The sequence below is a fragment of the Lampetra planeri genome, chromosome 60 (genome assembly GCF_965212315.1).
Source record: "Lampetra planeri chromosome 60, kcLamPlan1.2.h2, whole genome shotgun sequence".
Classification (NCBI taxonomy): Eukaryota; Metazoa; Chordata; class Hyperoartia; order Petromyzontiformes; family Petromyzontidae; genus Lampetra; species Lampetra planeri.
In genome coordinates, this window is record NC_136166.1 from 5,408,792 (window position 1) to 5,433,714 (window position 24,923).

A 24,923-nucleotide genomic window follows, 5' to 3' on the forward strand; every position below is an offset into this window, starting at 1 on the left:
TCGACTGTCATTTATTTTTAAATCCTTTATATTAAGTTCGCCTGCTTGCTTAGGACCGTGCAAATCTTTAGGTCGCTTTTTAACCCACTTCCCGTGATCCAATCGAGCTGACATGTTGCACACAGACTCGTTGTGCGTGACAATTAATGTTCGTGAAAATTTGTTTCCAAAATTTTACACTTTTTAGGACAAAAATATTATATTTAATTACCAATTGCTTAATGGTGCAATGTAATCATCTGACCCATAGGTGGCAGCCATCTCAAGCCAGAGGACGAGAGGACTCTAGCCGCCACGCATATAAAGGATTTATAGCGAAAAACTTTGTTTTTATGGGTTATACTTGTTCCTTGTTTAAGGCCGCAACGTTTTTGACAGATGTGTTGAGTTTGACGGGATAAAACAATCCGAACGGGCTTTACCAGCCGAGGAAAAACACACCGTGCGCAAATAAGGACCAATACTCATCTACATGTGATGTAAAGCGAGGTGAGAGCAATGTACCGATTAGACTTTAATGATTGCAAAATAAAAGATTGCAAAGACGATAACAATCGTTTGCAATAAAACGAGATGGATATAACAGAATATGATTGTTTCTGTTTAGCTTAATTATATTGGCAGGAATACTGTATCTAGATATGAGACACGGTCATTAGTAGGCGCACACAGTTTGGGTATTTATAATTGTAAACACGTCGATTGATTTGTAGCACAAATATGATCCCTAATCGTTTACAATCTGAATCAAACGTGCTGTAGGCTCTCGCAACCCAAATTTAATTTCATGCTTGATTTGTGGGTCAGATCCCCGTAGGTAAAATGCGTTTATAAGGGGTGCTACGGTGGCTAGGGGATGTCAACTCCCTCACATTGTGTGCAGGAGGTCGTGGGTTCGATCCCGATCCTGATGCCTGCTGTATATTTGGAGTTTTCACATTCTCCCCGTGGTCGCGTGGATTTTTCTCCGAGTCCTCCGGGTTTTTCCCCCTCCACATTTAGAATCAACATCACGCGTTTAAGAGTATCTGGCTGCTATAAATGTCCACGTGATAAGCCACTTGGTTGAGCTCTCATTTGTGGCCAGGTTGCTTCTGAAAAAACAGCAATTCAGCTCAGTGGGCCTTAGCTGGTAAAATAAAATAAAAAGTTTAGTTTTAGTCGTACACCCTCCACCACCCGACTAACGAAGTCGTCACGTGACAAACAAAAGTGCTTCATCACTACCGGTGCGCTGCTGAAGAGCGATCCATACAATTCTGGCATTTGCATTTGCCAGAATTGTTATCCAATCTGATAGATCATTTTGTGGGCGGGGAATTTGTCGGAGTTTTCTTTCGAAGGTGTAGAATTTCGAGTTTACATTTCCAGTTTGAACTGAATGGACGATATCAGAATGCGAATCTGTATTCATCCTGGAGGAATCCGATGAGCAATTAAGCTCTTTTTATTGCAAACCAAGAATTCCCAACGGTCATTACTTCTCAATGCCAAGGGGAGACTGCCGGGGTCATTATAAAGCGATCACGGGCCGTGACCTTCAAAACGATTCCAGCCGTGTTTATCGAGGCGAAGGTCAAGAGGTCATCACAGACAATGTTGTCGAGGCTGCCGATGCGACCGCATCTCCGCATCAACCCCCTCTCCCACCACCGTTCTCGTAGATCCCCAAAGGTATTGGCACAGTGAAATCGATTTACACCGTCAAACACACACACGTGCCTTTGTCAATCCACTGATTGATGACAGCTTGCCCATGCCCTGTCACCTGTGGAGGTTGTTAGACTATATCTCACCGCACTACACAAATCATTTGCTGCTGCTGCTGCTGATATTGGCACACGCACAACAACTGACATCAACAACAACACAAAATCCTACTCAAGACACTTCTCAATAACACCGTGGCCTTGAAAGTATATATTTTGAATCATAATAATAATAATAATAGGCGACCTTTCGAGACATGGCCCAGGGCCGTTTGAGATGCCCACTCATTCATTTCATTTCATTCAAGGCGGACACGTGGTCATCTCGCCGTACCCACTACACCCAGGGTCTCGGGTGATGGAACACTGGCCGGTTGGGGGGGGGGCAAGGTGGGGATTCGGGGGGTTGGCGCCGCCATTCCTTTGAGTCTTCTTGGTTCTTTCGGTAAAGTCACGTAGAAGGGAAGTAAAAAAATAAAAAAAATAAAACATAATAAAATAATTCTCACGACGTTTCGGCCACAACGCAAGCAGCCGTTCTCAGGTGAAGGACGGCTGCTTGCGTTGTGGCCGAAACGTCGTGAGAATTATTTTATTATGTTTTATTTTTATTATTTTATTACTTCCATTCTACGTGACTTTACCGAAAGAACCAAGAAGAAGAATCCCTGCAGTCACGAAAGCTTTAAATCGAAATTCCTTTGAGTGTTCGCGGTTCTCACTTCGAAACGTCGACCGTCCTAACCTGGAGCAGAGTGAGCGTAATTTGCTGCAGAGGTTTGCGCATCGAGACGGTGGGGGGAGGGAGGGGAAGGGGAGGGGGACAAGTGACAGCACCGTCTGCTATCGCCTTGGAACAAAACTTGCGATCGCTGAAGGGCAGGGGGGTCCCCAACCCCGTGCCACGGACCGGTACCGGTCCGTGGACTGTTAGGAACCAGGCCGCACTGCAGGCGCTGAAAGTGGTGAGTCCGCGTGTGGCCAGCCCCCATTATTTGATTATTTACCACTTCCGACTCTGTGTTGTATTACATTACATTTCTAAGTCTACTAGATTTGTGTTTCTATTTAATTTATACCTGATGACGATTGCTTGCGTTGCAATCGAAACGTCGTATGCTAGCTTTAAATTTAATTTATTAGTTTATCTTTAGACGTCACTTTACCGAAAGAACCAAAGACATAATTCCTGCAGTCACGAAAGCTCCAAATTAAGTTTTTATTTACCACTTCCGTCCGCGCCTCATTCCCGCACCGCGCACTTGTCTAAGGCACAGTTGTGGTGAGCCCACAAGCTGCTGACCCCTAGCCAAACAAACGGGGCTGGAGAGCTTCTTTGAAAAGGGGGAAAGACCCAATGATGACCCCCCCCCCCCCCGCGGTTCGTGAATAAATTGTCTTCCACGAAACCGGTCCCTGGTGCCAAAACGTTTTGGGGACCTCTGCTGAAGGGCGTTGGCATCACTTCAGACGGAGCCAAGCGGGTGACATCTCCCACTCGCCGCCGATGGTTTAGCCACGGCTGCGAATGGAACCTCACGTCCGCCAGGCTCACACGGTGCAGTTTCACTACCTTACGTACGCACACATGTCAACCCCTTACCAATGCCCTGCCTTATTACAGACCAACTCAGGCCGTATTGGACACCCCGTGACCCTTCTAAATCTCAACGTTCATCCTACAAAGTCCCATCACAAGGGAGAAACGGGAATTGACAAAACCATTTTTTGTTTTGCCCCTATTGAAACAGCCGTACGCCGTACGGAGCTGAAAACTCAATTTTCCTGTACAAGAATACGGGGAAAACCGTATGGGTTGACACGGCATGCGTACATGTGTGTGTGTAGGTTAAACTTCTTTCGCGCCGTACGTACAGATGGCCTTGTGCGAAGACGAATGCAATCAATCATTTTGTACGTAAACTATAGACTAAAACTATTTTTATTTTCACCATTGGTACCTCATTTGCCAGTAAAAAATATGATAATTGGTTTTTTACCCTTTTATCTGGCAACAAAACGTTTTTTACGAGGAGTCATGTTTGCATAGACCACAATACCTGCAGTCATAATGCAAACAAAAAACATAACTCTGATAATGTATGCACTGTCCTTGAAGTTGATTGGTCCACACAACTTCAAGGACAGTGCATACATTATCAGATTTATGTTTTTGTTTGCATTAGGACTGCAGGTATTGTGGTCTATGCAAACATGACTCCTCGTAAAAAAAGGTGTCAGTTTTGTTGCCAGATAAAAGGGTAAAAAGCCAATTATCATATTTTTATTTTTACCAGGTAAGGCCCACTGAGCTAAGTAGAAGCGATCTGGCTATCAAAAACAATAGCTCAACCAAGTGGCTTAACGTGTGGGAATTGATAACCCCCAAATATTCTTAAGCGCACGTTGATTCGAAATGTGAAGGGGGAAAAACCGGAGGGCACGGAGAAAAATCCACGCGACCATGGGGAGAGAGAGACACACACTCCAAATATACAGCAGGCGTCAGGGTCTGGATCGAACCCATGTCCTCTTGTATACCAGGCAAGGTAGATTAGGGGGCGGATGAGGGAGTGGATGATTGCGTACGTGAGTGAGTGAGATTGTGGACGAGTGGGCACAAACGATTGAGTGAGATAGAGAGTAAAAACCGGTTGAAGTTTCAAGTAGATTTTTTTTAACGGGTGAACACTCAACCGATTATAGAGAGTGTCATCGGCAAGAGTGGCCTGGATCACGAACATGACAAAAGTTAAAAAAATTAAACAAAATACGGCGATCCAGCAGGTGGAGATCGATGCAATCGGAGCAAAATAACTGCGTCACATTGTCCAGGTCAACGTGGACAACATAAGTGGATGTCTCCGATAACAATAACAATACTTGCAGCTTTCATCATAAAATCTAAAGGCATTTTGCATAAATAACGATGAGAATGGGGGTTGGGTAAAAAGTGTCAAAGGCCCAGAGAATGAAGGCCCAGATAGTTCCACAGAGCGGGTGCCACGGGGGTGAAGGCCCAGAGGGTTCCACAGTGCGGGTGGCACGGAAGTGAAGGCCCAGAGACTTCCACAGTGCGGGTGGCACGGGAGAGAAGGCCCAGAAAGTTCCACAGAGCGGGTGCCACGGGGGTGAAGGCCCAGAGGGTTCCACAGTGCGGGTGGCACGGAAGTGAAGGCCCAGAGACTTCCACAGTGCGGGTGGCACGGGAGAGAAGGCCCAGAAAGTTCCACAGTGCGGGTGCCACTTTAGTGAAGGCCCAGAGACTTCCACAGTGCGGGTGTCACGTGAGAGAAGGGCCAGAAAGTTCCACAGTGCGGGTGTCACGGGAGAGAAGGCCCAGAGACTTCCACAGTGCGGGTGTCACGGGAGTGAAGGCCCAGAGAGTGCCACAATGCGGGTGGCCACGGGAGAGAAGGCCAAGAGAGTTCCACAGTGCGGGTGTCATGGTGGAGAAGGCCCAGAGACTTCCACAGTGCGGGTGTCACGTGAGAAAAGGCCCAGAGACTTCCACAGTGCAGGTGTCACGTGAGAGAAGGCCCAGAAAGTTCCACAGTGCGAGTGCCTCTTTAGTGAAGGCCCAGAGAGACTTGCACAGTGCGGGTGTCACGGGAGTGAAGGCCCAGAGAGTGCCACAGTCGTCGGGATGGGTGAAGGGCGGGTTGGTGCTCACAGGCCCTGATAATGAATCATGCAGCAAGCTCGTTAGGAGCGTTACAAGGGCAGTGGTCAGCCTCACGCACCGCCCGCTTCTCCCCGATGTCAGCCGCAAGCATCCAGCCTCTAACGCCACTGTCAAGTGAGTCTCCGGTGGCTCCTTTAAACGTGTCCCTTTGACAGCCAGATAGTGAGCCTTTTGACAGCCAGTACGGGGAACGGCTTCTATGCCTCTCTTCTGACAGCGTTGGGGATCCACGCTGTCGGCACGACGTTGAGCTTCTCCTGTTGAGGTGGCCACGTACGGCGCGAAGGAAGTTCAACGTGCGTGCATACGCCACGGAACGCTCAAGCCGGGTGCGAGAGCCCTTTGGCATTCGTCGACTCGTGTGCAGGGGAGAAGCGAGGTCACGCTATAACTGTGGTCGTTCATTCAATTTTTTGCCAAACAAATTGGTTAGGCTCGACGATCGTGGCCTTCACTTGTGAACGAAGCGAAACGTTGATTTAAACACAAAACGCGCGCTCTTGATACCTTTGGGGCATCGCGGTGGCGAGAATAACCTTACCTGGTATGCAGGAGGTCGTGGATTAGATCCCGACCCTAATGCCTGTTGTATATTTGGCGTTTGCGTGTTCTGTCCGTGGCCACGTGGATTTTCCTCCGGGCCATCCCTTTTTTTTCCTCCACATGTAGAATCAACATCATGCGTTTAGAGTTTATTTCCTGCTGTAAATTATCCACCTGATGATGAGCCACTTCGTTGGGCTATCATTTGTGACCAGGTCGCTTAGCTCATTGGGCTTTAACTTGTAAAATTAAAATAATCACAGTGTAACAACAAAATTTCTATTTTTTCTGGTCCTGGGTTGTAAGTGTAATTTCCTAATTTCTTATGCCTCAAAAGTACAGAATATGGCTATTATTCCTTACAAACTTTGCTTTTGTGACCAGTACATTGATGTTTTGAAATGTACCTATTGGCAATGAGAAAACGTGGTGTGCATTCGTGTCATTCCTTCACAGAAAGTCCTGGTGACAAAAGCAAAGTTTGTGGGGAACAATATCCAATTTTTATACGTTTGAGGCGTACGCAATTAGAAAATAACACTTACTACCCAGGAACAAAAATCGTGTTACATAGTGAAATTATTAGTACAGTTAGTAAGTGAGTTAAACAGCCACAAATGCCAACTTGATGTGAGTTCCTGGGGTGAGACACTCGGTTAGAATCTGAGATGCCGATTTAAGGCAACCTGTTGTATATTTGGCGCTTGCTATGTAACTCAATTGGAATCTGAGATGCTGATTTAAGGCAACCACGCGTTCCCAACCTGTGCCTTCCCAGCTCTGGGGGAAAAAAATCAATCCACCCCCCACGCAGGAACGTCTGGGCAATAGCGTGAATCATCGAACGTACGACTCCGTAGAAACGCTGGGCCAGGGGGCAGTGGCGCATACACCCCGCAGGTGTTGGCCGGACGAGGGCTGCATCGCTCTGTGGGAAAGTCGGCTTGCAATGTTCAGGAACAACAACAACAAAAAATTAATCCGTAAAAACAAAGTTTTTCACTATAAATCCTTTATATGCGTGGCATCGGGGCGGCTAGAGTCATCTCGTCCTCTGGCTTGAGATGGCTGCCACCTATGGGTCAGATGATTGTGTGCCAGCATTAACCAATTGGTAAATAAATATTTTAAACATTTTCCCTAAACAGTGTAAAATTTTGGAAAAAATTTTCACAAAAAATCATTGTCATGCACAACGAGTCTGTGTGCAAAATGTAAGCTCGATTGGATCACGGGAAGTGGGTTAAAAAACGACCGGAAGATTTGCACGGTCCTAAGCAAGCAAGCATCATCGATGTCACGATCGTCGTGCCAAAAAATGAGTGTGGCGAGCCGCTAAGGTTCGGAAGCGCGATTCGAGCGCTCGCCCGCTTTGCGACAGAAATCATTTGAAGCGCTGCGCTGGAAGGCCCATCGCCCGAAACGTCGCCCGCCGCAAAATTTCTCCTTTCTTTCGAGGTCCGGCGCAGCGCTACCGACGCACGTGCCGAGTTCGCCGCGGGGCAGGAAGTCACTCGCAAGGTGGTCCATAGGGGGCGAGGGGGGAGAGGACTGGACCCGAGTAGCAAACGAGGAACTTCCACCCCTCTCGTCGGTCTTCGTCGTTCGGGGTGAAGGGGGAAGATAGAAATAATTAACCCGTAAAAACAAAGTTTTTCACTATAAATCCTTTATATGCGTGGCGGCTAGAGTCCTCTCGTCCTCTGGCTTGAGATGGCTGCCACCTATGGGTCAGATGATTGCCTGGCAGCATTAAGCAATTGGTAATTAAATATAATTTATTTTTTCCTAAAAAGTGTAAAATTTTGCAAAAAGTTTTCACGAAAATTAATTGTCACGCACAACGAGTCTGTGTGCAAAATGTCAGCTCGATTGGATCACGGGAAGTGGGTTAAAAAACGACCGAAAGATTTGCACGGTCGTAAGCGCGCAAGCAAGCACGCAAGCGAACTTAATATAAAGGATTTAAAAAGAGACACGCGTTTTGGCCCGAGAGTTCCCCCTCGACCGCTCGGGGCAGACACTCCGACGACGCTCGCGTCTCGCTGACGACGACCCCCTCGCTGTCCGTGCCCCCCCCCCCAAATCACAATCACCCCCACCTACCCCCCCACCCCCCCATAGTCGCGCCTCTCACCAACATCTTCAGCACGCTGGAGGCGCTGGAGGCGAGCAAGTCGCGCGACTTGGTGGCCCGCGCCGGCCTGCGCGCCGAGCTCGAGATGCCCAAGGCCATGACGATGTTCGCACCCAGCGACGCCGCGTGGGCTCAGCTCGACGAGGTGAGACCAACCCCCCCCCCCCCCGTTATCCCCCCCCCCCCGTTCTAACCCCCACATTCTAATCCCCCCCCCCATTTTAACCCCCCTGTTCCACCCCCCCCCCCGAAGTTCTAACCCCCCCGTTCAAACCCCCCCGTTCTAACCCCCCCATTCTAAACCCCCTCCGTTCTACCCCCCCGTTCCAACCCCCCCCCCCGTTCTAGTCCCATCGTTCTACCCCCCCGCCCCCCATTCTACCGCCCCGTTCTAACCCCCCCCCCCCGGTTCTAACCCCCCTGTTCCAACTTCCCGGTTTTAACCCCCTCGTTCTACCCCCCCCCTATTCTACCCCCCGTTCTAACCCCCCCCCCGTTCTACCCCCCCCCCCCCGTTCTAACCCCCCCTCTCCGTTCTACCTCCCCCCCATTCCAACCCCCCCGTTCTAACCCCCTCGCTCTACACCCCCCCCATTCTACCCCCCCCGCCCCGTTCTAACCCCCCCCCGTTCTAACCCCCCCCCCCCGTTCTACCCCCCGTTCTAACCCCCCCCCGTTCTACCCCCGCCCATTCTAACCCCCCCCTACCCCCTGTCTCGGATGTGGGGGATGCTCATTCCAGGGGAATCCTTCGCTCTCGGCTGAGGTGTGTGCGCGTGTGTGTGTGCGTATGTGTGTGTGTGCGTATGTGTGTGTGTGCGTATGTGTGTGTGTGCGTATGTGTGTGTGTGCGTGTGTGTGTGCGTGTGTGTTGCCCCTCGCACCCCCCCTCTCTCGGCACCTGCGATTTGTGCCTTTTGCCACTCGTCACAGCCCTCTGTGCTGCCGCCGGGCGTCTCGCACGTGGCCACGTTGCGGAATAGTTTTGGTTCGACGTGGCCTGTCGGGTCCTTTAGAGGTGCCCCCCCCCCACAACCGCTCGTCTGATGCCCGGCCGCACACGGTACACTGGGGGGCGGGGGGGGGCACTACCCTCTTCATGCACTCATCAACTCGGACTCAAACGAGCGTCTGGTGCGGTGCGTAAAAACATCGGGCTCGGTGACCCGAGTCCGATTCCCGCTCACGGCCAACACCGGTGACTCCTCTCACTTGATGCAGCCATCGTGCTGTGACGGTTCCACCTGAAGACGGAAGCTTGCGTTGCCTCCGAAACGTCGTGATTTTTATTTTATTTTACTTTTATTAATTTAAATTAAAAAAAATTACCTACGTGACTTTACCGACAAAAACCTAAGAATATGAACACCGGTGACGATTATCTGAACCGATCCTGGGCGTTACCTAGGTCGACTCAGCCTCAAATGAGTCCCCGGCGCGGTGCGTAAAAACATCGCCGCTGGGGAGACAAAGGCGGCTGGGCGTGGTGCCGGCCACCCACCCCCTCGTGTGCCGTGCCGGCCTTCTTGAACATCGCTACACGGGGGGGGCGATCTTTGTGCGTGCGTTTCGCGAATTTGCGCCAATGAGCCCGGCGGCGACCCGAACCTCGCGATTCGCGCTCGCAGCCCAACACGAAAGCACCCTCGGGTGGTGCTCGGTGTTGCAAACATCGACATCGGGACGAACTTGCGTGCGTTGCGTGCGTGCAGGCGACTCGCAACGGGCTGACCGGGAGCAAGCTGAAGGACGCCCTGCGGAACCACATGGTGGACAAGCGTCTGCTGCTGAGTGATATGCGGCACGGTGCCACCCTGCGCTCGCAGAACGCGGACGGAACCATCAACGTCCAGCACTACGTCAACGGGGTGAGTGCCCGTGCGCGTGCGCGTGCCCGTGCGCGTGCCCCCCCCCCCCCCGCCGCCCCCCCCCCCCCCCCACGTGGAACGGTCTGTTCAAGGCTGCTGCACGTGGGATCCTTTTGTCTTTTGTGCGCGCGCGCGCGTCGAGGGAGCGGTCTCGTGTGGCGGTTCGCGAGCTGAGCTTCCGCCGAAGCGAGTTCAATTGCCGCTCACGGCGACCACCGATGACGGTTATCCCGCACCGGTCCTGGGCCCCCCCCCCTAGGTCGACTCGGCCTCAATTGATGAACTGACGCGCTTACGTTGTGAACAGGCTGCTTGGACGTGGTGCCGGCCACCCATCCTCTCAGAGTGTACCGTGCCGGCCTTTATAGGTGCTGCCACTCGCTAACAGCGCTTGCCCCGACAGTCTGTAGCAGGCCACGCGGGGGATCTATGTCTGTTGTGCACGCGAGCACCGACAACCTCACGGAGACGAAGACAAAGGTCGGCCCCCACGTATAGCCACGAACCGTTACCACCACCACCACCACCACAAACAGCCCATTGGAGTGAAGCCCATTACCCCACGCTGGTGGAGTAATGTGGTCTGGCACGGCATCCCTGGTGCTGTCATTCGCAATGTGATGTCGAAATGGAAAAAAAAACACGGCGCAAAAATCTGCGGACAGCGACTGCTGCTCTTCCAACCGCCCACATCGCGACCAGCCCAACGCGCGTAGCCTCAACAGCACCAGAAACACACAGACAAAGATCCCCCCCTGCCACTGTGTAGCCTTCACAGAATGTTGGGGCAAGTGCTGTTAGCGAGCACCTATGAAGGCCGGAACGGCACACGATTGGGGATGGACGTCCAACACCACGCCCACGCGCCTTTGTCTCCCCAGTGGCAAAGTTTTTACGCACCGCACTGGGTACTCATTTGAGGCCGAGTCGACCTAGGGGAGGCCCAGGACCGGTTCTAATCATCGTCACCGGTTGTTAGTGGCCGTGAGCGGGAATCTAACTCGGGAAGCCTGGTTTGTAGTTCAGAGTAGCGTTAACCGCTCCACGGTTGAGGCTGAGTCGACCAAAAACATCACACACACACCACACTGGTGCATTTATTTTCATAGTATTCCGTGCTTAAATAAGTACAACCCAGAACCGGCAGGGTGCACATGATTTAATGGGAAGCTCCAGTAAATAAAGCAGAAATAATACACTTCGACAAAAAAAACAACCACCAATTCCAGCTACAGTAATATACACGTGCGGCACACTCCTCGGCAAAAGTCAACGCGGCTCTCTATACAACCGCGCAGCGCTGAGCGAGTGATCGATGGCAATTCCACATTTGTATGACGGGGCCCAGTCCACCCGGCGACAAAGCACTGTCGACCATTCCCGTGGCTACCCAGCGCATTCGAAGCCACTTTGCTGAAAATGCGAAACTCAAATTGCAAAACAATTGACGGCCGTTGACAAAACGCACGTGGCTCGTGCTCCCGAGTTAAGATGCACAACGTTTTATTTGTACAACTTTGAATCGCACGTCATCGGCACGTGATCTCGCGTAGCTGACGGCAATGTGGCTTTTTTTATTCTCCTTTAACGTAGAATAAGTATTAGGGACCAAATGTCACCGTCCTTCACTGCCATGCCTCGTTGATGAATTGCGTCTTTCACGAACAGAGGTCGCAACCGGGTACGCGATACCCGTACCCGTTTGCGACCCTGGTGCGGCCGGGTACGGGTACGGGTAGACCGTGAGTCACTGGTGAGTCACCGTTTGTCACTCATTTCCCAACGTCTTGTCTCTTCTCACAATTCAAGTTCCTAGAATCAACCCACCCGCGCCTGCAACATGGCTTCATCCCAGAGTTCGCAATCAGGTACCCGATACGGGTACGGCCGGGTACGGGTACCCGTTTGCGACCCTGGTGCGGCCGGGTACGGGTAAGGAATCAAAACCCGTTTGCGTCCTCTGCTCACGAAACAGAACGCCACGACAAAGAAAAAGCGAACTTCTCATTAATCTCTGGTTCCATTGGTGGCAGGATTACATTACTCCAGTTTCAACTTCATTCCGTTTAGCCAGGTGAGATCCAGCATGAGTCTCATGTCCACGAGTAGCCTGGGGTATTAGACTGCAGGGACGGGATGGCGACCGCTGCTGTGTCGTTCAGCGCCACGGTGGCTAGGAGATGTTAACTACCTCGCCTGGTATGCAGGAGGTCGTGGGTTTGATCCCGGCATCACACGAGACATCTTCAGAAGACACCATTGGAACCTAATTTGGCAGTAAAAAATATGATAATTTGTTTTTTACCCTTTTTTCTGGCAACAAAACTGACACTTTTTTTTTTACAAGGAGTCATGTTTTTTGGCATCATCTGGTCCAACTTATGTGAGACTAGGCTCTAAGGAAAGCTGTCTCGGGTGTGGACCAATCAACTTCAAGGACAGTGCATACATTATCAGAGTTGTGTTTTTTGTTTGCATTATGACTGCAGGTATTGTGGTCTATGCAAACATGACTCCTTGTAAAAAAGGTGTCAGTTTTGTTGCCAGATAGAAGGGTAAAAAAACTATTATCATCTTCAGAGGAGGCGGATCCGGTAGTTTTGAACGACATGGGCTGATCTCATTGGTTCAGCAGTTTCCACTGCAGGATTATGTTTTTTACGCCTGAAGACGACCGCTTGTGTTGCGATCGAAACGTCGGAATATATAATTTTGTATTATTATTATTATATATTTTTCTACCCTACGTGACTTTACCGAAAGAACCAAAGAGTATGGATTCCTGCAGTCACAAAAAATTCAAATCAAGATTGAGCTGACCTATTTTACAAAATTAATAACCAGACTAAAATGTGGATCATTAGGTCGAGACGCATTCAAAATGTTTTAATATGTCATTATATGAAACCCCCGTCAAAGGTAAACTCTACCGCCATGGTAATTATCCCTTCGGGGCTGATAAAATTAGTGTCCATTTGGGGAGATCGATTTACTGTGGACTCAACAGAACGCCATTGCCTCATGTGGATTTTCCCTCTAAGTAGGACTGCGGAATTTACGCCACCCCCACCTCTCGGCGCCCGCTTCCAACACGCGAGACGCGCCTCGAACTTTGAATAATAACGTCTTAATAACAGCGGCAATTACAATAATCGGGTTCGTTCAAATTTAATTTCCTGCATAATAGAGACGAACGGCGCGATCTGCCACGCATGAGTTGCTGGGTGTGTCGGAGCAGATCAACGCGAGGTTTGTCGCCCGAACAAATTCAGGGGCTTAGCTGCGGTCTTAGCGTGGTGCGGAGGAAAACGGCCGATCAACTCGCTCTCCGCCAAACCGAGGGCATCTGCGGAAGGGGAGAGTTCAATCCGCCAGATGTTGTTGCTTCGCAGTAGACGGACACGTGGACATTGCCACCGGTGCGACATTTCTAATCGATCTTGATTTGAAGCTTTCGTGACTGCAGGGATCCATACTCTTTGTGTTTTTCGGTGAAGTCACGTGGGTAGAAAAAATAATAGAACACCACGCAAGACGGTTGCTTGCGTTGCGATCGAAACGTCGCGGTCTATAATTTTGTAATCCTTTATTAAATCCTTTATATTAAGTTCGCTTGCTTGCTTGCGTGCTTGCTTGCGTGCTTGCTTGCTTTCGACCGTGCAAATCTTTCGGTCGTTTTTTCACCCACTTCCCGTGATCCAATCGAGCTGACATTTTCCACACAGACTCGTTGTGCGAGACAATTAATGTTCGTGAAAAAAAATCCCAACATTTTACACTTTTTAGGCAAAAAAAAATTATTTTACATATATTCAAATAGAACGCACAGTGTAAGAGCCCAGAGCGTAACCCCTCCACAGGCCGTGGCGGAGTAGCGCAGTTGGTAGTGCCCTCGCTTCCCATGCCAAAGGTCGCGGGATCGATCCCCGCGTCTTCCACAGGCGAATATATTTTTAAATCCTTTATATTAAGTTCGCTGCCATGCATATAAAGGATTTATAGTGAAAAACTTCGTTTTTACGGGTTATACTTATATTAAGTTCACTTGCTTGCGTGCTTGCGTGCTTGCTTGCTTGCTTACGACCGTGAAAATCTTTCGGTCGTTTTTTAACCCACTTCCCGTCATCCAATCGAGCTGACATTTTGTACACAGACTCGTTGTGCGAGACAATTAATGTTCGTGAAAAATTTTTTCCAAAATTTTACACTGTTTAGGGAAATGTTTTTAAATATTTAATTACCAATTGCTTAATGGTGGCAGACAATAATCTGACCCATAGATGGCAGCCATCTCAAGCCAGAGGACGAGAGGACTCTAGCCGCCACGCATGTAAAGGATTTATAGTGAAAAACTTTGTTTTTACGGGTTTATTTTTTTCTACCTACGTGACTTTACCGAAAGAACCAAAGAGTGTTTTTCTAATCGAGTAGTTCGGGCTGACGCTGATGTATTTTTTTTTATTTGTTCGAAGATCTCCCCTCCTGGGTTCAAGCGTGGTGCGCGCCGCGGAAATTTTGATGGAGGAGAAATTCTCGGAAACTCTCACCGAATCGCTTTTTTGGGGGGTTTCGCTTAAACGGGCCCCTGGACGCTCGCCTTTTGCGTTCCGCTGGAATCTCGCGGTGATTGCGCACCTTGAGCGCAAGCGGCGCTCGGTAATTACGCACATCGGCCCTTGACAAATGTTCCCGTGTGAGATGAAAAATAAAGCTCGCGAAGTTAAATAAATGTAATAAAAATAATAAACATTCACACACGAAAGCTCTTGCCTTTGAAACGGGGAGGGGGGGGTGAGGGGGGGGGGGTAATCATAAAAATATAAATTATAAAAAAATATATGTATAGTTATAAAAATAATTATAATAAATGATAAGTAATATTAAAAATGTAATTAGAAAAGGAATAAAACATTATTTAAAAAAATAATGATAAACATAACATTAGAATAGAAAGTGATAAGTAATAGTAAAAATGTAATTATAAAAAGGAATAAATAATAAGGAAATAATTATAGACGATAATAAAATAATAATAAATGATAAGTAATAGTCAAATCTAATATTAAAAGGTATAAAAAATAATAAGGAAATAATCATACAAATATTAATCGAAAATTATAATTAAAAATAGCTACAATAAAAAATATATTTTTCATAAAATAGCAATAATAAAAAATCTTAATAAACAACAATACGACAAAAACAATTACAATAAAAACGCATGAATTCCCGGCGACGCTCCATCGTGTGACCGAGGCAATCGTAAGACGTTGAGCAGCTGACGCAGAGAAATTCGTACGCAGAGAGACATTGGCTGTGTACTCACCCCCCCACCCCCGTACCTTCGACTAGCTCCGTACTCTGTGAAAGAAGTTTGACATACATACGTGCATCAGCGGCGATGGTTAAACAACCTAAACATTTTATTAAGTAAGGCTCACAAACGATCGCTCGACAAAGTGGCTTATCATCATCATCGCGAGGAAATTTATAGTCGCAGACAAATACTCGAAACGCGTGACGTTGATCGTAAACGTGGAGGCAAAAACCGGATGGACCCGGAGAAAAATCTATGTGACCACGGGGAGAGAGAGAGACACGCAAACTCCAAAAATACAGCAGGCGTCAAGATCGGGACCGAACCCACGACATGCTGTATACCAGGCGAGGTAGTTAACATCTCCAAGCCACCGTGATGATGATGAGAGAGAGAGACACGCAAACTCCAAAAATACAGGAGGCGTCGTCAGGCTCGGGATCGAACCCACGACCTCCTGCATACCAAGCGAGGTAGTTAACATCTCATAGCCATCGTGATAATGATGAGAGAGAGAGACACGCAAACTCAAAATATACAGCAGGCATCGTCAGGGTCGGGATCGAACCCACGACCTCCTGTATACCAGGCGAGGTAGTTAACATCTCACCACTGTGAGAGAGAGACACGCAAACTCCAAATATACAGCAGGCATCGTCAGGGTCGGGATCGAACCTACGACCTCCTGTATACCAGGCGAGGCAGTTAACATCTCCTAGCCACCGTGATAATGATGAGAGAGAGAGACACGCAAACTCCAAATAGACAGCAGGCATCGTCAGGCTCGGGACCGAACCCACGACCTCCTGCACACCAGGCGAGGTAGTTAACATCTCATAGCCACCGTGATGATGATGAGAGAGACACGCAAACTCCAAATATACAGTAGCCATCGTCAGGGTCGGGATCAAACCCACGACCTCCTCTATACCAGGCGAGTTAGTTAACATCTCCTAGCCACCGTGATGATGATGATGATGGTGAGATAGACACGCAAACTCCAAATATACAGCAGGCATCGTCAGGCTCGGGACCGAACCCACGACCTCCTGCACACCAGGCGAGGCAGTCAACATCTCCTAGCCACACCAGCACGCGACAACGTCTCCGACGTGCAGTGACGACGGTGCCTTTGTCTCGCTCGCGAACCCCTGCAGATCGTGACGGTGAACTGCGCCCGGGTGCTGCGTCCCAACTACCTGGCCACCAACGGCGTGGTTCACCTGGTGGACCGCGTGATCGCGCCGCTCACTCGCAGCGTCCGCGACATCCTCGAGACAACGGAGAGCCTGGGCACACTGAAGGTGACGGCGGCGCGTGGGATCGGGGCATCGGGAGACGTTAACGAGCGTGGCGCAAGAGGTGACCTTGCCCATCCCTGGTGGGCAAAGTTGCGATTTTTTTTGGGGGGGGAGGGGAGAGCCCCCCTTGACAAAACGACCGTGCGAGTACAAATTAAATATTGGGGGGGTGGGGGGGTCCCGCCTCGCCCATCGCCGCACCCCCTGGGCTGATGATGCCGTTACTCCGACACCGCTTGGTGCACGAGCGAAATAAGTTTGACGTGCTCTCTGGTTTTAGATTTGATGCTTTCGTGACTGCATGGATTCGTACTCTCAGGTTTTTCGGTAAAGTCACGTAGGTAAAAAAATAAGTAATAAAAACGTAATTGAAATAATAATAGAAATTTCTACAAATATAATTGAAATAATAATAGAAATGTCTATTATTATTATTTCAATTGTAATTTTATTATTTATTTTTTACCTACGTGACTTTACCGAAAAACCTAAGAGTATGTGCTCTCTGGTTCTTTCGGTAAAGTCACAGAGGTGGAACAAATAATGAAACAAACACGACGTATCGGTCGCAACACAAGGGTCCGTCATCACGATGAAGGACGCTTGTGTAGTTTAAATCCTTTATATTAAGTTCACTTGCTTGCTTGCTTGCGCGCTTACGACCGTGCAAATCTTTCGGTCGTTTTTTAACCCACTTCCCGTGATCCAATCGATCTGACATTTTGCACACAGACTCGTTGTGCGTGACAATTTATTTTCGTAAAACAAATTTCGGTAACTTTACACTTTTTAGGAATTTTTTTTTAAATATTTAATTACCAATTGCTTAATGGTGGCAGGCAATCATCTGACCCATAGGTGGCAGCCATCTCAAGCCAGAGGACGAGAGGACTCTAGCCGCCACGCATATAAAGGATTTATAGTGAAAAACTTTGTTTTTACGGGTTAATTTTTCTCTTTTTGTCAACGTGACACTTTTTTGCTGATTGGCCGTGTCGGGTGGTGGAGGGTTACGACACATTTATAAATAACGCGATCTAACCCAAAAACGTTTATTATGGACAAATAATCTAAATATCCTGAACGAATGCCGCACTGCGGAGAGACCTACATGCCGCAGTGCATTGACAAGTGGGCCGTACGTGTAAATACAACAATCAATTACAAACATCAATTAATATAATAATCAAATGAGTGCAATGGTCTTCTTCCTACGGCTGACGTTCATGTACAACTTCGGTTCTTAACTTTGACTGCAACCTTGCACCCCTTTGGTTCATAGCCATTAAATGAAATGTATGATGTTAATCAATACATAGGCGTTTAATGAAACAAAGTAAGTAGTTGCACTCTCGTGGCCCGTGCTTAAATTGTGCTTCGATGATTTACCTTCTGAAAAAATCTGGGCAGAGAAGGCATCTCGCATCGCCAGGGCTGGCACGCACCCAGGTTCAGAACCACTGCTCTGTGGTGCAGTGTTAGTCTATGGGTAGTGTTAGTCTATGGGCAGTGTTAGTCTATGGGCAGTGTTAGTCTATGGGCAGTGTTAGTCTATGGGCAGTGTTAGTCTATGGGCAGTGTTAGTCTATGGGCAGTGTTAGTCTATGGGCAGTGTTAGTCTATGGGTAGTGTTAGTCTATGGGCAGTGTTGAGTCTATGGGCAGCATTAGTCTATGGGCAGTCTTCTTGGTTCTTTCGGTAAAGTCATTTAGACGCTGTCTTATCGACAGACATGTTCTTCACCTGAGGACGGCTGCTTGCGTTGTGGCCGAAACGTCGTGAGAATTATTTTATTATGTTTTATTTTTATTATTTTATTACTTCCCTTCTACGTGACTTTACCGAAAGAACCAAGAAGATGAATCCCTGCAGTCACGAAAGCTTTAAATCGAAATTTATGGGCAGTGTTGAGTCTATGGGCAGTGTTGAGTTTATGGGCAGTGTTAGTCTATGGGCAGTGTTGAGTCTATGGGCAGCGTTAGTCTATGGGCAGTGTTGAGTTTATGGGCAGTGTTGAGTCTATGGGCAGCGTTAGTCTATGGGTAGTGTTGAGTCTATGGGCAGTGTTGAGTCTATGGGTAGTGTTAGTCTATGGGCAGTGTTGAGACTATGGGCAGCGTTAATCTATGGGCAGTGTTGAGTTTATGGGCAGTGTTAGTCTATGGGCAGTGTTGAGTCTATGGGTAGTGTTAGTCTATGGGCAGTGTTGAGTCTATGGGTAGTGTTAGTCTATGGGTAGTGTTAGTCTATGGGCAGTGTTAGTCTATGGGCAGTGTTAGTCTATGGGTAGTGTTAGTCTATGGGTAGTGTTAGTCTATGGGCTGTGTTAGTCTATGGGCAGTGTTAGTCTATGGACAATGTTAGTCTATGGGCAGTGTTAGTCTATGGGCATGTTAGTCTATGGGCAGTGTTAGTCTATGGGCAGTGTTAGTCTATGGTCAGTGTTAGTCTATGGGTAGTGTTGAATCTATGGGACAGTGTTAGTCTATGGGCAGTGTTAGTCTATGGGTAGTGTTGAGTCTATGGATAGTGTTAGTCTATGGGCTGTGTTAGTCTATGCGCAGTGTTAGTCTATTGGCTGTGTTAGTCTATGGGCAGTGTTAGTCTATGGGCAGTATTTGTCTATGGGCAGTGTTAGTCTATGGGTAGTGTTAGTCTATGGGTAGTGTTAGTCTATGGGCAGTGTTAGTCTATGGGCAGTATTTGTATATGGGCAGTGTTTGTCTATGGGCAGTATTTGTCTTAAGGCAGTGTTAATCTATGGGCAGTGTTAGTCTATGGGCAGTGTTAGTCTCTGGCAGTGGTTCTTAATCTTTACTGGAGCCTGCACCCATTTGGTTCTCAGAAAGGGCATCTCGCACCCCAGGTTAAGAAGCACCACTGGTATAGGGCCACAGCTGTGATTTGACATCTAAGTGGTTGATGATCCTCTTGATTGCGGACTCAGGGGGAGCAGAGTGGTGAATCATCGCTGCTGTGATGATGCCTCCACATCTTCCTCCCTCCTCCTCCTCCCTCCTGCTCCCTCATCCTCCTGCGTGTTTGTGAGTCTGGCTTTGAGTCCACATTTCCACGCTCCCACGTGTCTCTTCTGGGTCGTGATCACAGTCGCCGCGCACTGCCAGAGAGTTTTTAATTTTCCATTTGTAACAACAACATCATCATCATCAGTTTAACACGTAGGCTTTCGCGGCCAATATTGTTCTTAGTAAAGGTTTTTGAGTTAAATCGCGTTATTTATAAATGTGTCGTAACCCTCCACCGCCCGACACGGCCAATCAGTAAAACACGTGTCACGTTGACAAGAAACAATAGTTCACTACTTTAGCCCACCGGTGTGTTGAAGAGTGAATCCACAACATTTACAATTTTTGAGTACAACGATTCGCTGGTTTTTACATCCAGCATCATCGCGCAATTTGCCAGAATGTTTCATTAACGTGACAAATCCCGGGCTAATCGTAGGTGCATGGGAAGGACAACAAACTATGGGTCTCTGTGTGAATCTATGGGTCTCTGAGTGAGTATATGGGTCTTTTCATGAGTCTATGGATCTCTGTGTTAGTCTATGGGTCTCTGCGTGAGTCTTTGGGTCTCTGCGTGAGTCTTTGGGTCTCAGCGTGAGTCTATAGGTCTCTGTGTGAATTTATGGGTCTCAGCGTGAGTCTATAGGTCTCTGTGTGAATTTATGGGTCTCTGGGTGAGTCTATGGGTCTTTGCGTGAGTTTATGGATCTCTGTGTTAGTCTATGGGTCTCTGTGTGAGTCTATGGGTCTCTGCGTGAGTCTATGGGTCTCTGCGTGAGTCTTTGGGTCTCTGTGTGAGTCTATGGGTCTCTGCGTGAGTCTTTGGGTCTCTGTGTGAGTCTATTCGTCTCTGCGTGAGGCTATGGGTCTTTGCGTGAGTCTTTGGGTCTTTGCGTGAGTCTATGGGTCTCTGCGTTAGTCTATGGGTCTCTGCGTGAGTCTTTGGGTCTCTGTGTGAGTCTATTCGTCTTTGTGTGAGTCTATGGCTCTCTGCGTGAGTCTATGTATGTACGTAAGTTGAACTTCTTTCCCGCCGTACATTGCCAACCGCGATGGCAGCCCAGCAGCCACGGCTTTGCGGACCGCCAATTTTTCCCATTTTCATCTCGTCGAATCAAGAGTAAAATAACAATGAAAACAACACCTCTCCGTGACGCATCGCTTTAGTTAATTGCAAATGCAGCGCACGCACGCGGGTTACGCACAACCAGCGTGCTGAAATAAGTGCCCACTGACTGTAACCGTGACGTTAATTTATTTAGTTTGCACTTCGTTTTAGTTTACACTTCGGTAAAGTTCGGAGGCGACAAGAAAGGGTGACGAACGGGGACGCGAGCAACAAGGTGCGGGTTGGTGGGGGTTGTCGGTTGAAGCAGAAAAAGAAGGGGTGTGGAGCTAATTATGGCAAATTTCTCGGCATTTTATGGTGAACGAGGGGAGGCGAAAGATTGGGGGGCTGGGGGAGGGGTCGCAGTGTTTGCGCACAGACGGCCAGATTTGATTCATGTTTTTTGTTATGGTTTTTCCGGCCAGCTTTCCGATGAATTCCCCCACGTCAAGTGGGTGGCAAAGGCACAAGCGGTCGAATTCCGCTTGGAGTCGGAACGTTTTTAGAGCGTGAATAGTGACCGCCCCCCCCTCCCCCTCCTCCCCATCCTTCCACCGAGAGCCCGGCTTGTTCGTTGTTTTCTTCTCACATCAATCAAGCGCTCGCTCTTCGGCCGTCTGCATCCCAGGCGTCTCGGAACTGGCCCAGTTGCGGAATAGCTTTGGATCGACGTCGAGCCCGTTGGTGGCTAGGAGATGTCGACTACCTCGCCTGGTGTGCAGGAAGTCGTGGGTTAGATCCCGAGCCTGACGCCTGTTGTATATTTGGAGTTTGCACGTTCTCCCCGTGGTCACGTGGATTTTTCTCCGGGTCCTCTGGTTTTGCCTTCCACATTCAGAATAAACATCACGTGGTTAGAAGAATTCGCTGCTATAAATGTCCACATGATGGGCCACTTTGTTGAGCTGTAATTTGTGGCCAGGTCGCTTCTGAAAAAAGAGCGACATAGCACAGTGTGGCTTACCTGGTAACATAAAAAAAAATGGAAATTATGGAATTAAAAATAGTTTCTCGTTTTTTTTTCATAGATCAGATTTTGTCTCGCCACCACTCCCAGTTATTGAGATGTGACCACGTTTTTCTCAACACTTCAAATCGGCGGCTCTAAACCACAAAACGGCCACACGTTCAGTTCCTTTGAGCTGGTGGTCTGGAGGCGAGGCTGTGTAATAAATTAAATCACGACGTTTCGGGCGCAACACAAGCGTCCGTCATCAGGTGGGACAACCACAGCAAGAAACACTTGCTGAAGTGGCAAAAATATTCCTTTCTTATGAGTTGAGAAGTGGCCAAATGGAAAGTTGTGACAAGTGGCCCAGTGGGTAGTTTGACAAGTGGCCCAGTGGATAGTTTGAGAAGTGGCCCAGTGGATAGTTTGAGAAGTGGCCCAGTGGATAGTTTGAGAAGTGGCCCAGTGGATAGTTTGACAAGTGGCCCAGTGGGTAGTTTGACAAGTGGCCCAGTGGGTAGTTTGAGAAGTGGCCCAGTGGATAGATTGAGACGTGGCCCAGTGGGTAGATTGAGAAGTGGCCCAGTGGATAGATTGAGACGTGGCCCAGTGGATAGATTGAGAAGTGGCCCAGTGGGTAGATTGAGACGTGGCCCAGTGGATAGATTGAGAAGTGGCCCAGTGGATAGATTGAGAAGTGGCCCAGTGGATAGATTGAGACGTGGCCCAGTGGGTAGTTTGACAAGTGGCCCAGTGGGTAGTTTGAGAAGTGGCCCAGTGGATAGATAGAGAAGTGGCCCAGTGGGTAGATAGAGAAGTGGCCCAGTGGGTATATTGAGAAGTGGCCCAGTGGATAGATAGAGAAGTGGCCCAGTGGGTATATTGAGAAGTGGCCCAGTGGGTATATTGAGAAGTGGCCCAGTGGGTAGATTGAGAAGTGGCCCAGTGGGTAGTTTGACAAGTGGCCCAGTGGGTAGTTTGAGAAGTGGCCCAGTGGAAAGTTGTGAGAAGTGGCCCGTGGATAGTGGTCTGTACTGCGGTCCCCCAGTCCGGATTTGGATTCTCAACTCACACCCAATATCATTGGCGAGTAACATCGGAAGCATCCATGGGCAATCCCCCTTCACCAACCTGATTTGGCCAGGTATAGGGGAGATCTACGTCCAGCAGTGAAATGACCAAGGGGCAGAACATCATCATTATTATTATTATTTAAATACAACAACCATAAATTAATATACATCTTAGCAAAAAAGGTGAGCAGTGTTCGCAATTGCGATTTAGCTTTTCACCTTGGCGCTCGAGTAACAGTTTCAAAATCCAGCGGCCCGGATTTGTCGCGCAGGCTGGGAGTGTTTTTTTTCCGCGCAAATTGCCTCTGTGAGAAAGAAGCGAGCACATTTCGTAAAGCCGGCGTATCAAGTTTTCGGCCCATTTTCCGAGTTGATAGATGTTTGTTTAGAAGCGGGAACTGTATATAATCGCGGCAGCAGCGTACGATTACGTTAAATGTACCATGCAAAGTATATTTTTCCATCCACGCGCAATTGAAGCTACAATATTTTTTGTTTTATCCACTTCACCCCACACCCACCAACACTGCCCCCCACCACCAGTTTTATAATCTAAAGTCTCCCCGCGACGCTGGAAGCGCGAGAGATGATTTTCCCCACGTGGTAACCATTGAGAAGTTCCGCCTCCTTGAGCGAGTTTTTTTCCTTCCAAATTGAAGGCCAAAAACACGGGAGGGCATGACACGGGTGGAAATAATTGCGAACATCCATTATTTTTCTTTGGCCCCGGTTGGGATATTTAGACCAGAGGCTTCGGCTAAACAAGCGGAGACGTCGCCGCACAATCATTGCCGTGCGCACGTGTAATAAAAAAAACCCCACATTTTAACAAAAACATTTTTTAATATATTACATTCGGAATGAACACATTTCCTGTCGAGTCACATTTGTTAAATCTCTGCACGGCAACTGCCTCCAAGATTATTATTATTATTTTCATGTTTTTTTCTCCTTTGTATTCTTTGGGTCTTTCGGTAATGTCACGTAAATAGGTTATGAATTCCTGCAGTCACGAAAGCTTTCAGTCAAGATTTTCTCCTTTGGTCAAACACGAAGGCAGCTGGCGAGTTATCAAGACGCCCTGCCACCACGACCACCACCTCCAAGCATCCATCTCCTGTTGCACCCTCAACAACAAAAAAAAACACAAAGCCCGTTTGTTGCTGTTTCTCTGAGTCCTTTTCTCGAGCCACTCAGGAGGCCAAAAGTGGTCTCTCCTACTCGTTCGTCCGGGCCTCCCTGCGCCGCCCAACTCCCTCACCAGCCTACAGAGGCACCACGAACCCTGCACGGATGCTCGGCTCGTGAAGACGACTCACGCAAACTGTTCGAGCGAAGGTTTGAAAAAAAAAACAAGAAAATCCACCGGCGCTGGCTTTTTTTCTGAAATACGGGGCTCTTTTCGCAGTTAATTTGTCTCTTTAATGGGTGGCTGTCGCCAATGTATAAAGACAAAGATGAAGATCCCTCCTCCCCCACCGTGTAGCCTTAACAGACTTTTGGGGCAAGTGCTGTTAGCGAGTTGCACCTATGAAAGCCGGCACGGCACACGAGGGGGTGGGTGGCCAGAACCACGCCCGACCGCCTTTGTCTTCTCAGTGATGATGTTTACACACCGCACCTAGGTACTCATTTGATGCTGAGTCGACCTAGGGGAGGCCCAGGACCAGTTCGGATAATCGTCACTGGGGTTGACCGTGAGCGGGATTCGAACTCGGGGCGCCAGGTTCGTAGTGCAGCGCTATAACTGCTACACTACCGCTCCCCACACACACACACCACACACCACACACACACCACACACACACTCCACACACCACACACATACCACACACACACCACACACACCACACACACACACCACACACACACACCACACACTCCACACCACACACACCACACACACACCACACACACCACACACACACACCACACACACCACACACACCACACACACACACCACACACACACTCCACACACACCACACACATACCACACACACACCACACACACACCACACACACACTCCTCACCACACACACCACACACACACCACACACACACACACCACACACACCACACACTCCACACCACACACACCACACACACACCACACATACACACCACACACACACTCCAGACCACACACACACCACATACACACCACACACACACCACACACACACCACACACACCACACACACAC

At 48.7% G+C, this 24,923-nt stretch overlaps 1 protein-coding gene across 1 annotated transcript in view; it reads left to right on the plus strand.

Moving 5' to 3' along the window:
• Positions 1-24,923, plus strand: part of LOC144736312 (periostin-like) — a 124,972-nt gene that overhangs the window by 54,467 nt on the left and 45,582 nt on the right. The window contains exons 5-7 of the mRNA XM_078618960.1: positions 8,062-8,219; positions 9,787-9,942; positions 16,417-16,563. Of these exons, the coding sequence (XP_078475086.1) occupies positions 8,062-8,219; positions 9,787-9,942; positions 16,417-16,563 (461 nt within the window). The remainder of the gene's footprint in view (positions 1-8,061; positions 8,220-9,786; positions 9,943-16,416; positions 16,564-24,923) is intronic.